Below are 11,993 nucleotides of genomic sequence, written 5' to 3'. Positions count from 1 at the left end.
AAGTAAGCCGCCTTCTAAGTAAACCTAAAATAGAAAAGACTTACAGGACTCCCAGTAAGGTCCCATCGCATTCTCCGGGGGGAATTACGCCCCAGTGCAGCGGGCAAGATTCTCGTCGGAGAAAATGCTCGAAGCATTTGCGTAGCAGCAATCCTGTGCAATATTCACCAGGAAGTAAAAACAAGACGGGTTGGAAATCGCTTCCCTGGAAACCCGCATCGGATCCCTCCGGCGTTGGCAGCGTTACGCCGACATTAATACCAGCGGCACATACCAATAAGATCCTGCCCCGAGTGCCATCATGCACAGCCCCAGGAAACAGCCGCAAACAGCGCGCAGGAGGCGACAGATCAGACACCTCACCTGCGTGCCTCACCATCAATAACCTCCTCATCCTCCTCAGGTGGTCCACAGGGGCGGCGCCGCTGGTTCGGCCGAGGGATCCAGCGCAGGCAGCGTCTGGTTGCCGGGCGAAACGCTCTCCCAGCTGCGGCGGCAGGTTGCGTGGATCAGGAAATTAGGGCAGCCGGTTGGGATTGGAGGCGCTCGCGAGCCAACCAGAGGCCGCCCAGGAGTCCGTGAGTCACCGGCGCGCAAGGAGAGCGGAGCGGGGAGGCTGGTTATAAGAGCGGCGTTGAGCTGCCCTCCCCTTTGTGTACGTTCTTCTTCGGCTCTTCCTTCACCGGCACCACCGGTGTGTGCGTGCGCGGGTGCACGCGCGTCGCCTTGCCCGAAACCGCCTGGATTTCTGCTTCTACAACCCCCCCCCCCCACCCGCGCCTGCAACCTTCCCTCTCCCCCCCCCCCACCCGCGCCGCGCGCGCTTTTGCCTCGGACTGGAATTGCCTCCTCGCATCGCCGCTGCATTGTCTGCTTCTGGCCGCCCTACCTGGAGCCTTCCCCCCCTCCCGCGGAGGCTCTTTAAATTTCTCAGAAAGGGGAGGGCAGCGAGGAAAGAGTCCCCCCTCCCCGCCTGCGCGTCCGCCTTCTGCCCCGAACTTATACAGTGAGGAGGCGCCGCGGGCGCTTGCACGATGGACACGTTCTGGCGGCGGGGACTGAGGCCGGGGCTGCTGCTGCTGTTGGCGCTGGGTTGCCTGCGAGGAGCGCGTGGTAAGTAAAGGGGTTGCCGTTAAGGCTTCGGAAGCTGCCGCGGCTCCCGGTTCTCTCCCCGGGGACGCCTGGCAACCGGGTGGGCGGCGGGGCGAGGGCGGCGGGAGGGACGCGGCACGCGAGCGAGCCGGCGCGGTGGCTTTGCCTCTGGGGAGCGGCGGACTCCCTCGGTTCTCCAGAAATGCCTCCCGAAGAGCAGGAATTGTAAACCCCCCCCCCCACGCGCACACATACGCACGAACGGCTACGTGCCCTTGCGCCCGTAGTCAAAATCCCTTTTTTCTCTCTCTTGCCCGTCCGCCTTGCCGAGACGCCGGGTAGAAAGGCGGCGGCGGGCGGAGGGGGGGTGTTTGCTGCTGCCGCTTTCCACTTGGTCTCGGGTGGCAGTCGTGGGAAGGCTCACAGGTGCCGGAGAGAGAGTGCGTGGTGAGAGGAGCAACCTGGCCTCCTGCGGAGGGTGTCCCGGCCTTTCTTTGTTCTGACAGCTGTTGTGGGCTCCGACGTAGCCTTAACCCTGAAGTTGAGCCCTTTTGCTCAAAGGGGAAGCTCCTCAAGTGCTCCCCTGCTCCCCCCCCCTTTCCCGTGGTTTGGTACATCTGAAGGGACCAAGGAATGTTGGTCGCAGAACTTTCCATCTGCCTGGGGATTGGGGGGGAGCAGGCCCTTGAAGAGTTCCTGTCGCACCATATTGAGGACACTGTAGTGCAAAATGTTTGTGCTTTCTCTGTGTCTCTCTATTCAGGAACTCTAAACTATGGTTTAATGGCATTTATAACTAACTGACTTGATGGCTGGGGCAGGCACCATTGGGCTCCCAAGTGAGAGGGGGGGTCAGTGGAAGTGTTACACAGAAGAGGAAGGCTGTAGTAGCAGATGCTGAGAATGCTAAAAAGTCAGGGAAGTACTCCAAATAAAAAATGCAGATGGTAGATACTAGTGATAGATCCGGGGAACATAGTTTGGGCAATGTTGCATGGCCTGCAGGGACCAGAGACACACAGCGCATTGTTCTCGGCAGTATTTTAGTTGGCATATGGAGCTGGTTTTGAAGGCCAGTGATGTTTTTTAATTAATGCTTGAAGATGTGTTTGAGTGGTTTAATCATGGAATAGCTACTCCCTTAAATAATCCTGGTCTGCTTTTCTCTGCTTGCCTAACTTTCTTGAACTGCTTAAGCAGCTGGAGAAGATAAAAACTGGGAGAAACTCCTCCACACAATTAAGAACTCCCCAATCCTTCATGGTTCTGCTAGTTCCTAGTTCTGTTAAATCTATGCAAGGAAATTATCAGGAATAGGATTGCACTTCAAGTGCTTTGGATGGTGACTTGCAATAGTTGGTGGCAAATGTTAATTTTATGGCTGGGGGAGGCCATTTAAAGCCAAGCTAAAATTCCAGGTTGTCTTAAAATAGGAACATGTAGGTGAGATTGTTCAATTTATTAGAACAAATTCTTTGGACTCAGCTACATTATGACTAGGATTATTGCAGATGGATTTGCAGTACTTGGCCACATCACTGGTTTGCTTCCTTTCTATAAGTCTAACTTGAGTAACCTTTAAACTTTAGCGCTTGGGAAGCAAAATGCCAATCCACCAAAATGGTAATCCTGCTTCCCTGCCAATTATTCTATTGTAAACATGCTGTGTGTGTATAAAACTTACAATACTTGTAAAACTTACAATACTTGACTGTGGTATAAACATTTCTAGGCTCTAGTCTTCCATCAGATAGAGAAAGGAATGGAATCTTACATTGTATTTGTTTCCTTGTGTTTTTTTTTTAATCCCTGCTTCACTGGAAATCAATATACATTGATAAGTTTTCTTTGTGATGTTTTTTAAATATCTACAGTTCCTACTGAAGCAAGCTTTCCTCATCATGCCACTTAAGAACTTTCTTCTTTTTCAAGCATTAGCAATTTGGCCAAGAAACTTAAGTTTCAAGATCAAGTAGTGCCAATACCAAGTTACATGTGTTTCTTCCAAAGGCATTAGAGTAGGAGTCCATATGTACTACATTGCTATCAGTGGAAAGGACAGGCAGTCCTTTTTAATTTAGTTCTAGCCCTAAAGTGGAAAACCCACAGGATTACAGTAAGCATAGATAATGATCAGAAGATAATAAGAATTACGGGTTCCTCATCTTTGTTTTTAGTGTATTTGTTAATGTAAAAGAAAATATTGGATGTGAAAATATTGGATGTGTTCAAAACTCTGTTCAAAATGGTTATTCCAGTTTTCCACAATTGTGATGGTATTTTAACCATACAAGTAATCCTTGACTTGCAACCATTTGTTTAGTACCAAAGTTACAACAGTACTGAAAAAGTGACTTTTGACCAGTTTTCACATTTGTGACCATTGCAGCATCTCCATGGTCACATGATAAAAATTTGAGTGCTTAGCAACAGGTATGTACTTATGGCAGTTATACTGTCCTGGAGTCATGTGATCACCATTTATGACCTTCCCATCTGACTTCCAGCAAAGTCAATGTGGGAAGCTTCCTTTAACAACTGCATGATTTACCGTACTTAATAATTTTGGCTAAAAAAAGTTGTAAAATGGGGCAAGCTCACTTAATCACCTTACTTAGCAATGGAAATGTTGGGGTTCCATTGAGGTACGTTTGAGGACTATATGGTACTGGAAAGTTTCAAGACCTCAAATGGGGTGTTTTAAAGTTGGAATACCTATTGTCAGAAACAGATCATGCCAGATTAATCTTATTGCATTCTTTGACAAAGTGACAAAAATAGGTGGACCAGAGGAATGCCGTTGATATAGTGTACTTGGACTTCAGTAAGGCATTTGATAAGATAGACCATAACCTACTACTAGATAAAGTAGAAAAATGTGGGTTGGACAGCATCACCACCAGATGGATTCGTAACTGACTCAACGTTTAGTCCTCAATGGAACTGCATCTACATGGAGGGAGGTATACAGTGGAGTACCCCAGGCTCTGTTTTAGGCCCAGCATTCTTCAACATCTTCATCAATGATTTGGATGAGGGAATAAATGGGGAACTCATCAAATTTGCAGATGACACCAAGCTGGCAGGAATAGGCAACATTGCAGAAGACAGGCTTAAGATACAGAAGGATCTTGACAAACTTGAACATTGGGCACTATCTAATAAAATAAAATTCAATGTGAAAAGAGTAAAGTTCTACATTTAGGCAAGAAAAACAAAATGCACAAGATACAGTATAGGTGGCACCTTGCTCAATAGTAGTAACTGTGAGAGGGACCTTGGAGTCCTAGTGGACAACCATTTAAATATGAGCCAGCAATGTGCAGCAGCTGCCAAAAGCCAACACAGTTCTAGGCTGCATAAACAGAGGGATGGAATCAAGATCACGTGAAGTGTTAATACCACTTTATAATGACTTGGTAAGGCCACACTTGGAATACTGCATTCAGTTTTGGTTGCCACAATGTAGAAAAGATGTGAAGGCTCTAGAAAGAGAAGAGCAACAAAGATGATTAGGGGACTGGAGACTAAAACATATGAAGAACGGTTGCAGGAACTGGGTATGTCTAGTTTAATAGAAAGAAGGACTAGGGGAGACAGATAGCAGTGTTCCAATATCTCAGGGGTTGCCACAAAGAAGAGGGAGTCAAACTATTCTCCAAGGCACCTGAGGATAGAACAAGAAGCAATGGGTGGAAACTAATCAAGGAGAGAAGAAACTTAGAACTGAGGAGAAATTTCCTGACAGTTAGAACAATTAATCAGTGGAACAGCTTGCCGCCAGAAGTTGTGAATGCCCCAACACAGAAAGTCGTTAAGAAGATGTTGGATAGCCATTTGTCTGAAACGGTATAGGGTTTCCTGCCTAGGCAGGGGGTTGGACTAGAAGACCTCCAAGGTCCCATCCAATTCTGCTATTGTATTGTATTGTGTTATGATGGAGTCAAGATAGTTTTGGCACTCTTTGATAAGTGCAACACAGCCATCGTGACCAGACCTACCACCAATCACAGTAAACTAATGAAGTGAAATATAGTAAGTAGGTAAAAACATATTTAAACAGCTGTCCTGCTTGTGATTAAATTTGGAATACAAGAGTTGATTGCCCTTTGCAGCATCGAATATCATGAGCTAAAGTGTCAGTTTAACATTAGATTTGGCATGAATCTTTGAATTGGGTATCAGCCATCTTTAATTTTTGTGATGTCCAAAATCATATGAGCTGCAGAAGCCTTTCATACATGTTATATGTTTGTCATATTATTTCCTTACAAAGTAAATGATACTATAAAAATGCTGACAGAGTAGCTAGTAAGCAAAAGAAACTAAAGGAAAAGAACAAATAAAATCTTACTAAACTATTCCATTGTGTTTATATTGCCATGTGTGACTATCCTTGCTTCCACTATACCCATATACTAATGCATTGCTTTGTTCTTTAAACTTATCTTTTGCTCTCTTTTTTTTGAGAATCATCAACTTTCTCCAATCATGACTTTCTTGATCTTTCTTTTCCTTGCAAACCATTTTTCTTCATGTATTTGTCATCCTTATACATCTATATACTCTAAAGGTATACATAGACAATACTTTATATAACAAGGTGGACATACACTTGTTTTCATGTATGTCTACATATTTTCAGTTCTTTCAAGTTTAATTCATTCCTCACAATAAACCATATATTACGAGTACCTTTTTACTAGACACTTTCAGGATTTAGAACAATGTTTTTCAAACTTGGCAAGTTTCAGTTATGTGGACTTCAACTCCCAGAATTCTCCAGGGAGAATTGCTCAGCATGCTGGTTGGGGAATTCTGGGAGTTTGAAAAACACTGCTTAGAATCACTCCCTCATTCTCTAAAGATCTAAAAATTCATCCATTTCCTTGCATTTCTGCCATTGTACTGGTAATTGTTCACTTCCCTTTTGACAGGAGATTTTCAGAGAGAAATGAAAGCCACCTAATAGTTTCATCTCACATTGCAAGCTGTATTTATTCATAGCACTGTACTCTGAAACAAGTGAAGTTAAAGTGAGGATTGTGCATTTAGCAAAACTTTCTGTCTGCTTGTTGGGATTATTCCAATTAATTACACATTCAGAGCTTTACAGGGGAAGGAAGATCAAGACTAGGTCCTTATATGTGCTACTCAGCATATATAAACACTTATTGACTTTCTTCTAGCAGTTTTTGTAATTTAAATTTGGTTTTGACAAGCACATTCCACAAGAGTGGCATTTAAGAAAAGCTATTTAAATTGTGGAGATTAATGTATTCATTGGTTTTCTATTCAGGGAGAAGCAGAGATCTAGCTCACAGCTTTAATAATAATCAATTTTGAAACAAGCTTATGTATTGTGACAAAAGATGTATATGCTGGTGTGAATGCCTTAACTTGAATTTTAATCACATCTACCTAATGCTTTACTCCAGAGACTTTGCCAATGTTTTAAAAGTCTAAACTTCTAATGTTTTAAAACTTTCAAAACTCCTTAATCTTGGGTGTCATGAGGTGGGATTTGTCCAGTATAACTTTCCCCAAATCTCCATCCTTCAGTTCTGGAAAATAATCACAAGTAATCCTTAACTTGCATCTTGTAACAGTTCAAAGTTACAATGATGCTGAAAATTATTTTGACTAGTCCTCAACTTATGACCAAAGCAATATTCCCATGGCCATGTGATCAAAATATGAACATTTGATAATGGACACATACTTACAATGGTTGCAACGTCCTGGGATCACATGATTGCCATTTGCAAGATTCCCAGTTGGCTTTTGCACAAGGAATGTCAATGGGAACAGCTGGATTTGCTTAAGAACTCTGTGATTCATTTAAGGTCCACAGTGATTCGCTTATGGACCATTGCAAAAAAGGTCACAAAATTGGACACAACTGCATCATTCTATAATGGAAGTTCTGGTCCCCAATTATGGTCACAAATTGAGGACTACCTGTACAATGTATGTTGACCTTTTGTTAAATACTTGGTGTGCAAGAAAAGTAGAACAACCTTAAGCTGGACCTTGCCAAAAATTCGGTTAAAGACAACTTGTTGTTTTAGTGAGTGCTAAAAATAAATGCAGCCTTGATAACCTTCAGGTGAAAAAAGTAAATATCTACATGATGCAACAAATTAGGAAAGGCTTGCATCATGCTGCGTACTTCCTTGGCCTTTAAAATATTAAATGTCAAGGAATTCCAGATAGATAAACCTGACTGTGAAAACCATGCCTTACTGTATTTCATTCAGATCATCTTAATAGGGGATGAGGTATGGTACAATGGTTCTTACTTATGCCCTGGGTGTAGAAAGCCCAAGCACAAATCCATCCTAAGTTTCACTGTATTAAAAAACAATATTTTTTATTATGGTTAGTTAGTTGCCCAGTGAACCAGAGGTTTAGACAGGATTTGGCATTTGTACTTAATTTCCAATTTCCAATTTTAATAGATTTGTATGCCGCCCAATCCCAAAGGACTCTGGGCGGCTTACATAAAAACAGTTTAAAAGTATTTTAAAAAGTTAAAATACAAGACAGAAACAAATTAAAAGAAGGACACAACATGCACTCGATCTTAATGGGGCTGAAGGTCAATCCAGATCAACAGCCCCAGGCCTGCCGGAACAGCCAGGTCTTAACAGACTTACGGAAGGCCAAGAGAGTGGGGAGGGTCCGGATCTCAGGGGGTAGATCGTCCCAAAGGGCCAGGGCAACTACAGAGAAGGCTCTCCCCCGAGGAGCCGCCAGACGACACTGTGTAGTCGATGGTACTCGGAGAAGGCCCACCCTGTGCGATCTTATTGGGCGCTGGGAGGTATGTTGCAGGAGGTGGTCACGGAGATATCCAGGTCCTAGGCCATGTAGGGCTTTAAAGGTAATAACCAGCACCTTGAAGAATGTTCGGAGACCAATAGGGAGCCAGTGCAGGTACACCCAGTATCGCTCGCGCAGCTGCATTCTGGACCAATTGTAGTCTCCGAACACTCTTCAGGGGCAGCCCCATGTAGAGCGTGTTATAGTAGTCAAGCCTTGAGGTGACGAGGGCATGAGTGATCATTTGGAGTGCCTCCCGGTCCAGTTAGGGCCGCAACTGGTGTACCAGGCAAACCTGGGCAAAAGCTCCCCTGGTCACAGCTGACAAATGATGTTCTAATGTCAGCTGCGGGTCCAGGAGAACACCCAAGTTGCGGGCCCTCTCTGAGGGGTGTAAGATTTCACCCCCCAGGTTTAAAGATGGAATGTCTGGACTATTTTTGGGAGGCAGCATCCAAAGCCACTCAGTCTCGTCAGGGTTGAGCGCAAGCTTGTTCATTCCCATCCAGACCCTGACAGCTTCCAGGCACTGGCGCATTACTTCTACCGCTTTACTGAGTTGGCACGGGGCGGACAGATACAGTTGAGTATCGTCCGCATACTGGTGGCATTTAATCCCGTACTGACGAATGATCTCACCCAGCGGCTTCATGTAGATATTAAATAGGAGGGGGGACAAGACTGAGCCCTGTGGCACCCCGTATTCCAGGGGCCTAGGGGTCGACCTCTGTCCTCCGACCAACACCGACTGCGACCTGCCAGAGAGATAAGAGGAGAACCATCGTAAAATGGTGCCTCCCACTCCCACCTCTTCCAGCTGCCGCAGAAGGATACCATGGTTGATGGTATCGAAGGCCGCTGAGAGGTCAAGAAGCACCAGGATAGAGGAATGCCCTCTATCCCTGGCTCACCAGAGATCATCGGTCAGTGCGACCAAAGCGGTTTTGGTGCAGTAACCAGGTCTGAAACCAGACTGAAAGGGATCTAGATAATCCGCTTCATCCAAGGTCCACTGGAGTTGGGAGGCCACCATCTTCTCAACAACCTTCCCCAGGAATGGGAGGTTGGAGACTGGACGGTAGTTTTTAAGGACAGCTGGGTCCAGAGCAGGCTTCTTAAGGAGGGGTCTCACCACCATTTCCTTCAAAGGTTGCGGGAAAGACCCCTCCCGAAGCCAGGTGTTTACAATCCTCTGGATCCAGCCTCTTGTCACCTCTCTGCTGGTCAAAACCAACCAGGAGGGACAGGGGTCCAGTAGACAGGTGGTGGTACTCATCCCTCCAATGGCCTTGTCCACTTCCTCAGGAGTGGCAAGCTGGAACTCACTCCACAAAATTTGATCAAGGCTCTCCCTCGGCATCTCTGCTGGTACTGTCCAAATGGAGTCCACGTCCATCCGAGTCTGAGTGACATTTTTCCGACAGAAACTGAACAAATTCCTCAGCTCTTCCCTGTAAGGGTTCACTCGCATCCCTCCCTTTCAGAAGGGAGCGAGTTATCCTAAACAGGGCGGCCGGGTGAGATTCTGCAGATGCAATAAGGGCGGAAAAATGGGCACATTTTGCCGCCTGTATCGCCACTAAATAAGACCTAATAAAGGTTCTCAGTAGTGTTCGATCGGATTCGGAGTTACTAGCCCTCCAGCGTCTCTCTAGGCATCTCTTTTGGCACTTCATCGCCCGGAGTTCCTCGGTAAACCAAGGCGCCCTCGATCCACTGCCGTGGAGAAGCCACAAAGGCGCAATCCGATCTAGTGCCCTAGCCGCTGCAGTATTCCATGCAGCGACCAAGGACTCAGTCGAATTGTGGGCAAGGGAGTCAGGTATCTCCCCAAGCTCCGTCTGAAATCCCAATGGGTCCATCAGATGCCTGGGACGGAACCATTTAATCAGCTCCACCTCCCTGCAGTGGGGGAATAGCTTCCGGAAATCAAGCCTCAACAGGAAGTGATCTGTCCATGACAAGGGCGAGATCTCAATCCCCTTTAATTCCAGATCACGTCTCCACTGCTCCGAGAGAAACACAAGGCCAAGCGTGTGTCCCGCCACATGAGTCGGACCCTGAATTACCTGGGTCAAGTCCATGGTTGCCATGGAAGCCATGAACTCCTGGGCCCCATCAGAGTGTTCGCCAAGAGATGGCAGATTGAAATCCCCCAGTACTATAAGTCTGGGGAACTCAACCACCAGTCCGGCTACTGACTCTAGGAGCGCAGGCAGGGCTGTTTTGACGCAGCTGGGAGGTAGGTACATCAGCAACAAGCCTACTTGACCCCCTAGGTCCAACCTCACAAGAAGGGACTCACACCCGACATTCTCTGGAGCAGGGATCTGCGAGGAACTACCTATTGAATTTACCTATTGAATTTACCTATTGAATTCTTCCCAAGTACTTGAGATAGTCAGATGTTGGTGTTTGTTGGTGTTACAAATATTGTTGCAGTATATAAGTTGCTCCAAATACAGCTACCTTTTGCAATTGATGGTGATTTTGTCAATATCAATAGTGTTCAAGTTACGCTCCAGATATTTTGAGATTGCATCCAAGGCAAGGTACCTGTTACCATTATCTTTGCTTTCTTTTTCCATAGTTGTTCTATTTCTATTTGAAGGTTTTGTATTTTTTTTTCTCTAGTTATTTCTCTTCTCTTCTGCGGCCTGCGAGAACTGCCATGTCCACTATCCAGACGATTTTTTTCTTTTTTTATTGACAGTTTGGGCAGTTGTGTGGCAGGTGCTCATCTACTTGAATTGTAATATTGTTTGTCGCACAGCCAGCCAGATGTTTAGACTGGGTTTGACATTTTTATCCACCTATCAAGGCCTTCCCAAGGTGGTGGTATTTCACTTTTTATGGATTACACAATAGGTAGCTCTTTTTCTGCCAGTGCTGTATAGGTAAGATATGAGCAAGCAGTAGCTCTTCCGCCCCAAGGAAATGAAACTCGTAATTTTGCTATATTGGAAGGACTGTTGCCTCCATGGTGGATACATGCTTCAATTTTATCTGTGAGATGTCTCAATTTAATCTCTGGTATCTTCATATGGGATGGGAACTTTTGTCATAAGAGATTCTGTAAAACTGCTGCCAGTTTGAGATCACTAATCAGTGATCTAAAATTGCTAAGGCAATTTTCTCTTATTCTTATGTATGATGAAACAACAAGCTTGTGTTATGGCAGATAACATCAAGCATCCATGTGCTATGGAATTGTGTCCTTGATAAATTTATTGCTCTTATTAACAGAATAACAGAGTTGGAAGGGACCTTGGAGATCTTCTTGTTCAATCACTGCTCAGGCAGGAAACTATATACCATTTCAGACAAATGGTTGTCCAATTTCTTCTTTAAATCCTTCAGTGTTGGAGCACTCACAACTTCTGGAGGCAACTCATTCCATTGATTTAATTGTTCTGTCAAGAAATTTCTCCTTAGTTTTAGATTGGTTTTCTTCTTGATTAGTTTCCATCCTTTGCTTCTTGTTATACTTTCAGGTGCTTTGGAGAATAGGTTAATGCCCTCTTCTTTGTGGCAGCCCTTCAGATATTAGAACACTGCTATCATGTTACCCCTTGTCCTTCTTTTCATTAAACGATATGCCCAGTTGCTTCGACTGTTCTTCCTATATTTTAGCCTCCAGTTCTCTAACTTTTTCTTTTCTCTTCTTTGCACTCTTTCTGGAGTCTCACCATCTTTTTTACATCATGGCAACCAAAACTGTATGCAATATTGCAAGTGTGATCTTTTCAAGTCTTATCAAGGCATTATAAAGTGGTACTAACACTTCACATGATCTTGATCTTAGCCATCTGTTAATGCAGCCTAGGATTGCATTGGTTTTTTTTGGCAGCTTCTGGCTCATATTTAAGTGATTGTCCACCAAGACTCCAAGATCCCTCTTGCAGTTGCTAGTATTGAGCCAAGTAACATCTACTATACCTGTGTGTTTGTTTTTTCTTGCCTAAATGTAGAACCATACTTTTTTACCATTAAATTTCATTTTGTTAGATAGGGCTCAGCATTCAAGTCTGTCGAGATCCGTCTGTATCTTAAGCCTATCTTCTGGAGTGTTGACT

The 11,993-nt window shown here is 44.8% G+C and overlaps 1 protein-coding gene across 2 annotated transcripts in view; it reads left to right on the top strand.

Moving 5' to 3' along the window:
• Window positions 1–268: 268 nt before the first annotated feature.
• VLDLR (very low density lipoprotein receptor) overlaps window positions 269–11,993 on the top strand; it is a 34,703-nt gene continuing 22,978 nt past the window's right edge. Inside the window, exon 1 of one of the 2 annotated variants that reach the window (XM_032214697.1) lies at window positions 269–1,113. In XM_032214697.1, the coding sequence (XP_032070588.1) occupies window positions 1,035–1,113 (79 nt within the window). In that variant the 5' untranslated portion in view covers window positions 269–1,034. The remainder of the gene's footprint in view (window positions 1,114–11,993) is intronic. The other variant, XM_032214696.1, reaches the window with a different exon arrangement.

This window comes from Thamnophis elegans, chromosome 3 (assembly GCF_009769535.1).
Source record: "Thamnophis elegans isolate rThaEle1 chromosome 3, rThaEle1.pri, whole genome shotgun sequence".
NCBI classification, from domain to species: domain Eukaryota; kingdom Metazoa; phylum Chordata; class Lepidosauria; order Squamata; family Colubridae; genus Thamnophis; species Thamnophis elegans.
Note: the sequence above shows the minus strand (reverse complement) of the source record. Positions and strands in the feature narration are given on the sequence as shown.